A 14,834-nucleotide genomic window follows, 5' to 3' on the forward strand; every position below is an offset into this window, starting at 1 on the left:
AGACTATAAAACGTATAGGATAAATATACGTATATGATTAAAGGTATGTGGGGGTAATGCTCAAGCTTTAATGACTGGGATCCATTGGGGCTATTTCAGACTTTGCTCTCAGTTTAAAGGTAGAAACGAACTCTCAAATCTCTCCGACTAGTGAGAGCTCTACTAATATGTGGAGAGAGAAAAAAAAACATATTTAAGACTTTTTACAGGTTTTTTTTTTTCGTACAATCAAGTGGTGATTTTTCTTTTTTTCTGAATGTCAAAGTTCTAGTGACTTTTTGGAGAATAATAAAAAGAAACATCGTCGTGTGTGTTCTTGCTCAGGATTACACTTGCATTAATTTCCTTCATATTCGACTAGAAATGTGATGCAATGAAAAGTTATTTCTTTAAACTGAACTAACAACAGTTTACAAAGCAGGAATGTTTAATAAAGCCACCATGAGCCATGCTATTGCGACAAATAAAACATATTAGCGTTCCTGTTGTCTTCAGCGCATGTGGCAATTAAAATGAGCCTCCAAGTGGTACTGAATAACTCATTATTTATGATACAAATATTCTTTCTCTCCCTTTCTCATAGTGGGAGATATGCCTAGTAATTATAAAACAAAATGAAACCAACATCCCCATAAATTAGGACATAAGCTTAATTTAATAGTAAAGGATTCATTAAAGTATAAAGTTTATCTCTATGTTTTAAGAGTGATGTTCAAGTTCTTAGAAACTCTGCTTGATAATGTCACTCTTCTCCCTCAACAACAATAAATCACAAATCTGCATATTCTGAAATCTGGAAGACTGTAAATTAATAATAATAATAATAATAATAATAATAATAATAATAATAATAATAATAATAATAATAATAATAATAATAATGGACAAGTTATGTATGTTAATAAGTTAATAAAAGAAAGAAAATTACTTAAAGACTTTTAAAGGAGTAAAGGCCTACGTTTCACGTTAAACAGATGTCTTTCGTTTTGACATTAAAAACAGTGGTTATTTGATATTTTAACAGATTAACACATAAAAGAGCAGGACAAAACATACTGTTAGACGCATGAAGGACAAACACATTGAGGAACCCACAGAAAATCAAGTGTAACGCGAGACAATGACGTACTTTTTTCTTCTCTTTGGACAATTGAGCACAATGACAGTTAGTGCTGTGGCTTTTTGACAAAATAGCATTGTAAACCTTCCTATGTCGATGCAATAGAACATTTTTGGATAACATTTTAGAATAAGCACATAAAAGGGGGCGGTTACAATGAACTTCGCGCTCACGTTCATATAGCTACTCATGCAGCTGTTCTCTGTTACACATACACACACACACACACACACACACACACACACACACACACACACAGTAAATGACTTGTAGTTTAAATATACTGTTTTCTCGTCCGTTCGTTCGTTAATTGTATTCATATATGTTTCAGTTTAGATAGGCCAATTAATCTATCTACACTCCTGAAAAGAACACATTTAAAAGGAGTTTTAGCCATACCTGTTTAATAGTCTTTGAGACTAAAACAGGTCCACATTAGCACAGTTTATTTGTGCTTATTGTAGTTTTACAGACATTAAAAATTTGAATAGTCAAATTATACCTGTGATTTTCAAAAATGTGGGGTTCATAATTAAAGTTGTTTTGCCCATGCTCATACACCGAGGCAATCAGTGAAATATGGCCCTAAAAATAAACAGAATATCCTTCACGAGGTAATCAAGGTAATTCCCTTCAATTCAAGAAAAATACATCCACCTCACTCAGACAAACTGCCAACGAGACTGAAAAGCTGGCTATCAACAAAAAAAAAAAAAAAAGAAAGAAAGAAAGAGAGTGCAAAACATTATTTGCATCAACTTTCTGAGTTAACCTACTTTAAGAATTTAAGATTTTTTTTGTGTGTAAATATACCCTAATGTTTTTAAGCAATTTTGCGCTGCCATTACTCGTTGGTGGGCTATTATTAATAGTTGTAGCTATAATAGAGGCTAACGTGAGTAATAGAGAGAAACATTCGTCCACTAAAGTTTGTAAATAGGCTACATCCTCGTACATGCTACCAGGTCCCGGTGCACCATTAGCCTATAGCAATCGGGTAAATCATTATTTCTTTTACAATAAAATCGGAATGCATCCCCCACTAAACAGTGTGATCTTGCTTTATACGTCGTTTGATGAAGAAGAAGAGAGGCTGCCCGTAGTTAAAGCGACTCCGTGCGGCGTGTGTGTGTCTGTGTGTGTGTGACACTGATGGATGCGCCAATGGTTAGACGGACAGATGCTTGGGCGGATCTAACGGCATGCACACACAAGTGAGTGAGATTGGGCAAAAACATCCCGGATCCGTGAAAGACTGCTCTTCCCCTTCAATCTTCCCCCCCGTGAGCTCGGCGCGCGGACATTCGAGAGATTCCGGACATTCTAGATTTAGTGAACGCTGCGACTCCAACTGCCCCCTTTCGAGGGCTCGGTGCGATCCCCTTCGCGGTCAGATGTGAGAGGAGACAGCACGAGCGCGAGGCGAAGACGCGGACTTTAGTGGAAGAGGCAGTGCCTGACAACTCACGCTCAGCTAGTAAACAGAGAGGACACAGTTGCCATCTCCCCCTCTCTCATCCAATACGGACAACTTTGCCTTTCTCCACTACAAAGAGTTTACACTTGACTCCAGTTTACGCAAAAACGAAAAAGAAGAACAGTTTTTAAGTAGGTGCCATGATGATGGACATATTTGAAAAAATGATGATCTTACCGTCTTAAAAAGTCCATTCTGTGAAGAAAGCGTTTGATAACGGATTTTCGAAAGTGACATTACAGAAGAGAAAGGCATCTCGCGAGCGAGAGGAAGACGCGTCTGCTTCGCCCGTTGCTGTTTTTTAACTACCTGCTACGAGCCCCACAAAGAAGGCTAAAAAGTGCTATTAGCGGCCAAGAAAGTGTTTGGCAATAGCTCAGTGATCCATGCTCTCGCAGCAGCAGCAGCTGAGGCGCAGCCCGAGTCCATCCCCTCCTTCTGATGTGCGTTATTACAAGCAGGAATACCCAATCAAACACCTATCGCATCGATTCTCTCAGCGGATTCCCAACGCGCGCGGACAAAATAAGCAAACGAGGCAGCGCGCGGGCGACAAGTCCGTCCATCTCCTCCTTCAAGCTTTTTGTCTCTTGCCCGGTTTGTTTTTTATAAAAGAGATGGACGTTTGAAAGGCGGTGGGGCACTTGGAGTCTTTGGGATTTTTCACAGAAAGCTATCGGCGACAACCGCGCAGATTTATTAGTGTTATTATTATTTTGTATTGTTTGGCTTTTCAAATTGTATGCGATTACTCGGACCGGATTCCTCATGGATAACACGTTTATTCAAGCGATCGGGTAAGTAAAGCTTTGCTCTATTACCTTCCTAAATCATTGATAAAGGCGAATGCTGCCTGCATTGCAAGCGTTTTTAGGCTTAAACAAAACATTAAGTCAGATTGTCGATTTGATACACTCCTATGTAAGTGTCAATCATTGCATATCTATATAGTGTTGTGTTTGTGAGCTGCTACTTTTACTATTGGAGTGCATTGGGGTTGGCTGCGGTAGGGAGAGAGAGAGAGAAAGAGAGAGAGAGAGAGAGACATATGCCTACCCACATGACATGAGCTAGCTAACCCATTCGAGATGGAAGGAGTTAATATGACAGTGCTTGATGTTTGCCTCTGTTTGCAGACTTTGAGTGACGCGATCATTTCGTTTTCCTTTAAGCTTGCCTGTTGCAGCTTCCAGCGCGGAGTGAGTGAGAATCGCACTGAGGCACGAGCGGTTTTTCTCCCCACTGTAGCGGCTCGACTCTCCGTCATATCCAAAAGACGCGCGGGGGGAAAGAGAGAGAGGAAAGAGGGGGAAAATCCCGCTTCGTCTTCATCCTCTTCAGATCTTACCGTCTGATTTTTTGGGTTTGAAAACTGCCGATACATGTCAGGCGTGTGAAAGCGCCCCAGGTGCCGTGTATCAGAGCAGAAGCGGAGCAGCTCTCGGGATCTCAGGGGCTCCTGAAAAAAAAACCCTGAAAGAGAAACATGCCGCGGAGGAAACAGCAAGCGCCCCGGCGCTCGGCAGGTATGGCTCATTTTCTTCTTCATTTGCTCCTCTTCACCTCCCCGTTTTGCGTGTGCTATTTTCATAGTAGCCTAACGCTGAAAATGTGTGTGTGTGTGCGCGCGTGCGTGTGTGTGTGTGTGTGTGAATGATCCGGAATTATCCACTACTCCTTTACTTAGCGGGATGATGTGTAGGCTATTCGAAAAAAAGTTTTTCTTTCTTTTCTTTTAATTTTTTTTTTTTTTGAAAGTCTGTCGTTTTTTGCTAAGTTTATTATGCTAGTCTAGCATACTGGCATCTCCTTTAATCAGAGTAGTCAACTGAATGAATAACAACAATGTTTAACTTATTCCCGTGAATACTGACTATTTCACTCGCCTAGCTCCATGCAGCTGAAACTGAGTCGACTACAAGTCCTTTGATTGTTCTCTGTTTTACACCGCTCTTTTTCCTCGTAGGGCGTAGATATTGACTCCATGAATTAGAGATCTGTAAAGAAGCGCAGAAAAAAGGGCTTAGATGTCAGCTGACTGTCATGACTCTCTTTGATGCTCGCCTTCGTTGTTTGGGGGGGCTTTTGTGCGAAAACATTTGATCACAAAAAGCCAACTTTATTGTTATTATTTATTTATTTTGATCACTCTTCTCGGTTTCTGGGAGAGACTCAGAGGTTATTTTGTAGCCGACGCACGAGGGGTCTAAGAAGAGCCTTTAATGGACAATTGCCATCTTTGATTTGACGGCTGATTGATCGCCTGTCATTCGGCTGCTCTTTGATCTATTCATTCCTCCTGATAAACATCAATAAATCACTCTCCATGGCAACGCCACAACCCCGTGACGTCACGTCTGCTCTGACAACCGCCCATTAAAACATCTTTAATTGCTGATTTTCTTCTTTTTTTCTTCTTCTTCTTCACATAGGCCGATGCACAAGGCCACGTTTCCTTCCACCGCTCAAACTACCATGAGGGACATGACAAAAACAGGCCGTTTAAATAACGATAGGCGACATCTAAATCCGTTTCGCTTTGTTTTTAATGAACTGTCTAAAAATAACACGTCAAGGGATACCTCGTGACATTTTGATTGTTAGTTGACAAATTTGCAACAAGGGAAAACGATGCAGTCAAAGGAACCAAAATAGAAATCTGTCAGCTTAACTGTTGCTAATGTCTTTTTAGGCCTACGCAAGCAGTGACTGATATTCTTGTTGTGTTCAAAACTAGAATACGCACGTCTTGTGATTTTTTTTTTTGTTTTTTTGTTGGAATCCTTGTCTAACTTTACTGGGAGACACAAGAAGTCTTTGTTTATTCATGGATGAATTACATGCTGTTACCGTATGATACATGACAAAATATTTACTGGTGAAGCTTTCAGGTGAAGATCGTATCTAAATAAAAACAAGTAGACTATTGACAATCGGATTCAACAGTTGAGGACCGTTCATAAGCACATGCGGCAAATGTGTCATGTGCAGATCTGTACTGTTTGATGGGCACGATCAACACTGACACGAATATTACCGGAGCATGAAACGCTCGTGAACGGTCCGATAGAGGGCACACCTACAGTCCTACGAAAACACGCACACGCACGCATGCACAAAACTAATAACCTAATCTGGAGACGGAAGAATGGTTTGCTCCATCAGTCTGACCCGTCAAAGCAACTTTGTTTCATATTTGATTTAATTGTCTCTCCTTTGACAGCCACATTCATCAATAGCTCTAATGGTCAATCAGAAGTTGGCAGAGTGAGTGCTCTCATTTTGTCCCCCTCCCCTCCTCTCCTCTCCTCTCCACTCCCAATACGATAGGCTTGTGCTTTACTTTATCAAAATGCTTTTGCCTAATGGACGCGCAGAGGTAGAGGGAAGGAGGGAAGGAGGGAAGGAGGGAGGGGAACAAGGGTGACTGAGAAGCTTCTCATTTCAGAGGAGTGAGAGAGAGAGAAAAATCAGGCATTTATGCCTTTGATGAGCGGATGAAGACAAATACGAAAGCAGGCTGAGAGCCTTTTTTTCTCTCTTTAGACGAGGCAACTTCCTGTGATATATTTTTTCTCTTTCTTTTTTAACTCCCTCTCTCCTTTCTTCAAACCGATGCCCCTCCCCTCCGTCTCTCCCTCATCTTCTCACTCCATCCCTCCCTCCCTCCCTCCCTCCCAGCAGCCCTCACAGCTGCAAGTTATAAGGTTGACGACTGCACTGTGGCATACAAAGAGTGATGACAAATTGATTGCGCCGTCGTGATGGAAAGAGCAAAGGAAAGATGGCAGATGATGGGCCTTGATTAGGAACTTTGGGAAATCCAGTCCCCTGCAACCTTGAGCTTTGCATGAGAAAATTTCGCCCTCCCTCACATTTTCTGTCTCTTTCTCTTGCTCCCTCGTTCTGTCTCTCCCTTCCTCCCTCCTCCCACCAAGTCTAGAAGGCCCGCTCAGCCGTAGAAAAAGAAAAGTTGTTTTGCCAGCTTCATTAGTGTTCACCTAATTAGCTGTAAAGCTGATGGATTCCTGACAGGCCTAATGATTGGAGATGACAAGCTCCGCACACTGTCATCCAGCCCAATTAGGTTTGCAGCTAGTTTGATGTAATCAAGTTGATATTACACAGTCCTCCATGCCTTTAGTTGGTGCACTAACTCAATTTGCTGCTGCAGGTGACAAATGGGCCGGGGTACCTGGGTAATCATGTTGGCTGAAATAGAGCGCTTTTAATGGTCAAGAGACTAAGAGCAATAATAGCGGCGAGGTGACAAAACAGAATCAAAAGGCGTGTTGTGAAGGTAACCGTGTGGAAGTGCGTCACAGGCTCTGTGCGCGCACATGCGCACCTTAGTCTACTCTATCTATCTCTCTTTTTTTTTAACAGACAGACAGACAGACAGACACAGCACTCTCTGTCTAGTGAGGTTGATTCTCCCCCGACAAAAAAACAGCCATTCAGATGCAGGCAATGCAGCGTACACACCATGTTTTTGTTCACAGGCTTCAAAGCTTTTGCCAGACCAAACATATCAATTGTTTTGGGGAGTCAAAGAGAACATCAAACTTTTCTCCCCCCCCAGCTATCTCTTTGTCCGTCTCGGTTTTTAATATCAAAGTTAGCTACTAAAGCACACCGCTGTTGGAAACATCCACGTGCCCTTAATACCGAAGTGTCCAAACTACAGTCTCCGTGTTGACATGTCTGTCTCGACTCGTGGTTTGAATGTAATCTCTGTAGATGCGATTGAACCAAGCGGATTTGATGTATGAAGACAGATGATGTTGATATCGGTCATTATAATGGCGTTCATAGCGTGTTTAAAGTTAGTTTATCTCATCTGCGTTCGAATACGTTTTAACTCTCAGCCTTGTGTTTAGAGCGGCTAAATATGATTTATAAAAATATTTGGGTTGTGACGAACGTAACGGAGGCTGCTCCGAGATGGATTGCAGTTGGGGAAAGGAGCTGATTTCTGTGATTTTGTGTGTGTTTGATTGATTGCAGACAGGGAGCAATGATTAATCAAACTCAAAGCCTGTTCCGGCAAGGGTGTGGAGGATTGCATGCGTGAGATCATATGGGGAGCACCGGTGGGCTCGTAAATACAGTCGCATGCACATAATGATCACCAACACATGCTTATATGGAACATGTAGACAGGTTAGTTATGATTAGTTTAGTGAAGTCTCAGAAAGTATATTGTAGCAGTTGGCGGCGTTGAAGTTTTGTGTGATGTCTTTCGACTTCTTTGCAAATTAAGAGTCCACTTTTAGTTTTTTTTTTTTCCCCTTCCCCTGCTGCAATTTAATTACTTAAATTATAATGAAACATCATGGTGACTTGATTATGTTAATTATCCTTATTAAAACCTAGTCATGATAATCATATGCATTATTAAGAAAAAGAAAATGATGTCATGTACACCACTGTCCAGAATTACATTCCTCTCCTCGAATGAGTGGATTTTTTTTCTTTTGTTTAATATACACAATTATTTAATTCAGTAAATGATTAATTAAAAGTTTGCATAATAATGCACGTCTAGACGGATATCATTTGAATCTAGATGTTCTGCATGCAATGAGTGTAAGAATAAAATCTTCAAATCTAACAGGAGATCTAATTAAACATCACCTGCAGCTCTTTAATAGGCATTTGAGTATTTCTGTATCACATTTCCTTATCTAACAGCATTATGAATGAAGCACATGAACACATTTTGTTATAGCTTGATGGTCATTTTAGCAGGAGAGGGAGCAGCATGCCTGTTGGATATATTTTTACACTGATTTTTTGTTGTAGTCACAGATTTTTCTTTGCTTTTATTTACACAGTAGCTGGAAAGAAAACTGCATTTGGCCCTGTGTAGGTGTCTCTGTGTGTGTGTGTGTGTGGATTATGGGGCCTGAGTCTTCGTCCTCCTCACATTGCTCTGGCCCAAACCCTGCGCTCCCAGGCAGCCAACTGACACTATGATTAGTTATGGCTGTCCTCCGCCTTTTTCACCGCAAGAAGTGAGCAACAATGAGAAGGGTTAAGAGCAGAAGAGGCGGGGAAAAAGCACAGGAACGAAGAGAAAGAACGAAGGAAAGAGGGATGGGGGTTAAGGGAAAAAAGCTGAATAACCTAACAGTCAAACAGAGTGAGAAAGATAGAGAGAGCGAGAGAGAGCGGAGGGAGGGGAAGTTCTCCTCCCTGTGGATCCACACCAGGGTTGATGGTTGATAAACAGAATTTTTTTCCTGAATCTTCCGTCATGGCTCCCATTAGCTTGACAGCTGTCAATTAGGGCTCCCTTGGTCTCGCGGGCTGCAGTTTATTGCAGGCAGTTGATGCTGTCATTTCCCTCACAGTTTTGCCTTGAGCGTTATCAGGAGCGTTCACACAGTCAATAGCTGATGCATCAGCACTTATTTCTTAAATTGGCTCACAAGGCTGCATCCTTCCCTCATTTTTCCCCCTTTCTACCCCCTTACTGTCTCTCTCTCCATCTCCTTCTCTGTTTCTTTCTCACTCTTCCCTTCTTGTCATCCCTTCTTTTCCAGAGATTGTTTTGGTGAAGATATGACGATGAATGGTGACGGCAGCAGGGTTAATGAGAATGCAGGGCGATTCCATTGTTTGTGTTTGTGTGTAGCTAACAACTATTTTAAGAATCAATTTATCTGTTGATTATTTTTATAATTCATCTCGCGCACTGCTTTTGTAAAGTAGTAAAAATTGGTTACAATATAAAGCGATTTCACTGTTTGAATATGGTTTGACGGTTTAAATAACCACAATACAGATCCACAAAGTATTAACTGGTAAAAAAAAAAAAACGTAGAATCTTTTTACAGAAACGCACACAGTTAGTCTGACCATATTGACCACAATCTAAAAAAATAGTAATGTTTCTTTTCTTTAATAAAATAATATAAGAGATATTATTTTTTCAGGAAATCCCTATAAAGTTGTACTGTTGTTTTCATCAAGATGATTTCCCTCCCTTTCTTTTTCGCTGCGTGATTAACCTGAATGCAGATACATTTTATTTTTTACACCGACAGTAAAAGCTCGCTTGCTGTTAGTACACATTGTTTTGCATTATACGATTACCATATCCAATGTAATGTATAAGTAACTCTCTGTTTCTTTTTTTTCTTCAAATGTGTTTTTCACTAATTTAAAATGACGACGTTGATGGAGGTTCTCCGTGCACAACGCAAAGCCCCAACTAACTGATAATTAAATTAGTTGCCAATTATTTTCATTATCATTTATTTGAGCAATTATAATTGTGCTATTTCAGCCCTACAGTAAAACGCATAAATATATATTTTTTCATGATGTTTAAGGATCTAACACATTGTCAATAATCTATTATATTTGTCTTGTATTAAATACAGTAATGTGAAGCTTTAAATACTGTTAAAATTTGTCTTTTGAAATATCTTCCTGCGTGGAATTCAGCGGACATTAAAACAATTGATTAGCAATAGCAGCTATTAGGCATTTGGTGTTTGTTAAATTTGACACACTGTGTGAGTTAGTTTGCCGTCTTATAGGTTTATGATGTATTTTATTCTGCTTAAATATGCTTAAATTAGTCTATTTATATTTTAAAGAATAACACAGAAAAAGTGCATCATTCTTGTTTTACGTACAGCTGAGAAAGTCACACGAATCGAGCGTTGTTAGTGATAGTTAAACAAAATATTTTGAGCTTATCTGCCATTTATGCGTCAAAAAGTACATGAAAAATAAACATGTCTAAATTGTTTATGTTCCCCTTCGAGCTTTCTGTGTGCTTTGATTTGATGAAAAGTTTAAATAGTTTTAGTTCAGCTGGTTTTGTGCTGTAGTTTGTTGATGATTTCCTCTGTTGTTTAGAGAATTGGAACTACACGCACTGTGATAGCTGAACATGTTTTACAAAGCAGTTCCCACGGAGGGAACGTACCGCAGCAAGTGTTGATCAGATCCTTATGCTCATTTTCCAGATTCTTGTTTATTTTATCGATCAACAATAAACACTGAAACTTGCCGATTATGCTGTGATACCCACAATACGCCTCCAAATCTACTTGTTGTTTCAAGCTGGCGATTGGTCAAGATTGTCGGCTGTGCTGCATGATTTGCTGCTACCGTGGCCCACACCTCTTCCGGTGGGGCGGAATCTGGGAGGAGACAGGAAATGAAGAGGGTTTCTGGGATCTATGTGTCTGGCTGTGGTAGACAGTTATTTTTACCCTGCCTAGTACTGTGAGGGATATTAGCTTAGCCTTGCACAGAGGTGGCACTGAGTATCACAGTACTAATGAATCATCCGGCCTGCACTCTTTCCATATGCTTGAGTTGTCCCGCCTTCCCACTCTCTCTCTCTCTCGCTCTCGCTCTCACTCTGAGTGATACTGTAGTTCTTTGTGTGTGTATCTGTGAGGCCGGTCCACTCTAGCAGCTACACACAACTGTGAGAGTCCCAGTGTAGTCCAATGAAATATGGCTGCGTGGAAGTAATCCCTGTCATGTCGAAGAGGGATAGGGACGTGCTGAGGGAGGCTGAGAAAATGACACAGAGAGAGAGAGAGAGTTAGTTAGGGGCTGGTTGTTGGTTTGGATCAGAGTGTCACTTGAGTACTGTGTGTGTGTGTGTGTACGAAATGGCAGGGGTCTTGCCCCACCGCTCGGCTTGTCTCGGCACCCTCCTCCTCTTTCACTCCGAGCCTGAAAACTGACAGCCATCAGTCTTGCTCCGCTTTTTATCACGGTGTGTGCGTGTGACATGCAGGCTGCTTTTTGATGGCGGTGCCGGTGATGAAAGGCAGAGCAGCAGAGAATGAGAGTGAGAGAGGGGCCCTAGTAATCAGGGCCAGCCTGAGCTCTGACATCCTTCTCCGGCCTGACAGGCCTCTTCCTCCTTCTCTCCTCACTACCCAGACTGGAGGAAAGAGAGAGGGGAGGCCCTCAAACGCTCTCAAACTCCTTCTCTCTCTCATGTCCTGATCAGTCTCAGATGCTGGGAATTATCCCTCCTCCCTCCACGTTGTGTTTTATTTAATGAGGGCAGAGGAAGAAGAGGGGAAATGCGGCGCGCAGGGGTTGGGGATGTTGTTAACCCCGGCGGAGTCCCCGGTGCGTGTGCGTTTGTCCACGTCCGCATCCGCGCAACCTCGGTGCACATATACGAATGTTTACGTATGATGATGTGCGTTTTTCTTGAGTGTAATGTCATGCTGGCATTTCCTTCCTGTGTGAACCCGCTATTTAATGTGTTCGTACACATTGCCTGCTTGGGTTAGTCGTGCCGGTTCTTGGCAGAGGCAGGCAGGTGTGAGGGGCAGAGCAAGGGAGGGAGGCAGAGAGAGAGCGAGAGAGGAAGTCTGTTTTATTTTATACTGCGGGCCTGTTGCTAATTAATGTTTCTTGGTAGGATTCTGTCTGAGTTGAGTAATGTTTTTGATCTTTATGCCTGATAACTGCATACCTAATGAGATTTCAAAGCTTCTCGAGATGTGTGTGCGCTGCTCCCTGCAATTATTGACAGATGCCTTTTCTCCGCCATTGGGTTCGGCACCATAAATCCTCTGGCTGTAATGAGCTTGAGAAGTGCCACCCTGCCAGTGAGCTAATGAAAGAGAGAGAGAGAGAGAGAGAGAGAGAGAGAGAGAGGGTGGAGGGGGATCACGCTTCCTTGACACATTTTTTTCTTTAAATGCACTCTGCAGATGTCAGGCCCCCACTGCCAGTGTGTTAAAAAAGAAAAGAGCATGAGATAGAAGAAGGAAAAAGAGAAGACGATTTTTGCAGTAAAGGAGGGGTGAGTTGAAGCCTGCCTTTGAGGAGACACGAGAAGGGATGAGTAGAGTTTCGGTTGGTCGGTCGGCGAGCCGTTTCGGGTTTCGGTCCTGCGCCGAGGTCGTTTGTCTACCGTATGTAGTTTTTATTTGAAATAGTAGTCGCGTTGTTGCCGAAGTTGACTTTGATTGATACCCTTGCCCTCTCGCACTACTCCGAGCCAGTTTTTTTTTTTTAAGGGCTTGTCTGTTTCTTTCTCCTACATAGTTCCCCCCCCCCCCTCCCCTTTCTCTCCTTCGTTGGCCTGTTTCCTCTTCCTTTTACTACAAAAAAAAGAATAATGGACAGTATGAGAGAAAGAGAGTGAGAGGGAGCAATAGACAGGAAAAAAAAGAACAGCCGGCCAGTTCTCTGGCTCTCTCACACACACAGATACAACGATTCGACCTTTTTGATGCCGTCCTGAACCCGGATAGTGAGACCGAAAGAGTGAAAGAGAGCGAGAGAGAGAGGCACTCCATGCCAAACAGTCGATTTCCCCAGCTCCTCGGCACGGTCATACATCATGGACCCACCCTTCTCTCCTGACAGAATGACATGTGTCATTTATCAAACGGGCCCTTGCCAAGGAGCCCAGTGTTAGGGGCTGTCCCCCCCTCTGAGAATTGCCACTGCCTCCACGCCACAGAGGGGTCTACACACAGCCATGGGAGGGGATGGCGGATGAGGGGGAGACATGGCCACTAACAATGCCACTCCAATTTTTCCTCAGAATCCCTCAGTTTTTATGTTTGTATTTATTGAGGTCACAGGAAGCCTTAGGTTTTATAAGTGAGCCTACATGTGTCCAACCCGTGAAGGCTGTGTCCGTGCGCACGTCTGGCTGTCAGGTATCAGTCAGAACCCAAATCCGTTCTCCCCTACCCTCCCTCTTTCCCTCCTCCTGTCCCTCCTTCTGCCTCTCCAGGGGCCTGCATGAGTGAATCGGAGCTCTTTCGCTTTCCCATGATTCAAAGGAGCATTACTGAAGATGGATGCTCCTTAAAAAAAGAAATTGATGATGGATACGAGGCTGGCCATGTCATTCATCATTTTGAATATTATTTAGACTGGCCGTGTAAAGCTGTAACCTGAGCAGGGCTCAGAGAGAGAGAGAGAGGGAACAAGAGAGAGCTCGGAGCAGGACGTGGGCTTCCTCTGATGGATGGGCCGAGCTCTTGCTCTGTTCGTTACCAGATACCAGAGGAGCCGCACTCCTTTGCTCACTCATTCACCCACTCACTACCTGTTTTTTTTTGCGTCTGAAAGGGCGCTTGAAAACAAAACTCAAAGTGTTTTTATTTGTCATCACCGTGGCCCTGTAACCTAGGTAACCCTGACTTTTTTTTCCGTTTTTGTTTTCCTCCCCCTGCACTGACACGTTTTTCATCGAGGTCGTAAAGTTTTGTCGACAGCCCCTCAGGAACGAGGTGACCATTGTCGTCATGGACGCGAAAAGAGCGGGAACAGCTGGGCTTCATTAGCAGGAAATGAAGCCGACCTTTAACGAAAGCAGAAAAAGAAACGCATATCTGAGCGCTCCAATCGCACGTGATCCTCCGCGCCCGGCCCACGTTAATGAAAACATTTCTATCATGTTTTCCTCCGTCCCTTTTGTGACTGTAAGATGAGATCTGTCCGAATCATATTTTCACAGTATCTATAAGCATCTTATAATTCGGTTAACTGTGCACTCTCGCTGTGTGCCTGCAGTTCATGGGCTGGTCAGATTCCTGTCGTCTCTGGCAGTGGCAGTTGAGCGCTCAACAATGCTTGATATATTTGTCCATTGTTGCGGTAGGGGGCTATGCGACCGTCGACGTGAGATGCATCATGCTCTGGGCCGCATTGAAATGGGTTTGATAAATTATTTTGCTTTGCAGGCTCATTGGACGTGGTGGGTGTACTTGGATTCATTGTTCTTGAATTTTCCAGCACCTAGAACGTGTCCCAACTCATGACAGGCCCCACCCTATGACGAACTCCTTGAACGTTTGGGTTTCAGCAGTCTGCTTCTATAAAGCCCTTTGGGCTTCATCTGCCCCTGCAAACCACACTTTTGAGCTGCATCCTTCTTAGGGAGGTTGAAAGCTCGGGTCAAACTGTTAAGAGAGTTTCAAACCCATTCCAGCGAGAGATAGAGAGAGAGAGAGAGAGAGAGAGAGAGAGAGTGCATGCAAAAAACATAGGGGCGTGAGGGAAAGCAAGAACAGGATGGAGAGAATAGGTTGTTTTGTTTTTGTATGCTCTATTTCTTCCCCTTCCTAGTACCCCTCTCTCCCTCCCTCGCTCTCCCTCTCTCTCTTTTTTCCAGTTTTATAGCAGGAGACATGATTTATTGTGGCCATCCATCTCTGGGTCTCATCCATCACCTCCTGGTTGCTAGGCAATCATGGCAGCAGCTGTTTGCTTTGACTC

General features: G+C 42.9%; 1 protein-coding gene across 2 annotated transcripts in view; it reads left to right on the forward strand.

Annotated features, from left to right (window-relative positions):
• Positions 1-3,086: 3,086 nt before the first annotated feature.
• Positions 3,087-14,834, forward strand: part of tshz3b (teashirt zinc finger homeobox 3b) — a 36,412-nt gene continuing 24,664 nt past the window's right edge. The window contains exons 1-2 of one of the 2 annotated variants that reach the window (XM_079810793.1): positions 3,087-3,394; positions 3,770-4,123. In XM_079810793.1, coding sequence (XP_079666919.1) covers positions 4,084-4,123 — 40 coding nt within the window. In that variant the 5' untranslated portion in view covers positions 3,087-3,394; positions 3,770-4,083. The remainder of the gene's footprint in view (positions 3,395-3,769; positions 4,124-14,834) is intronic. The other variant, XR_013816073.1, reaches the window with a different exon arrangement.

The sequence above is a fragment of the Gobio gobio genome, assembly GCF_949357685.1.
Source record: "Gobio gobio genome assembly, chromosome: 2".
NCBI lineage: Eukaryota > Metazoa > Chordata > Actinopteri > Cypriniformes > Gobionidae > Gobio > Gobio gobio.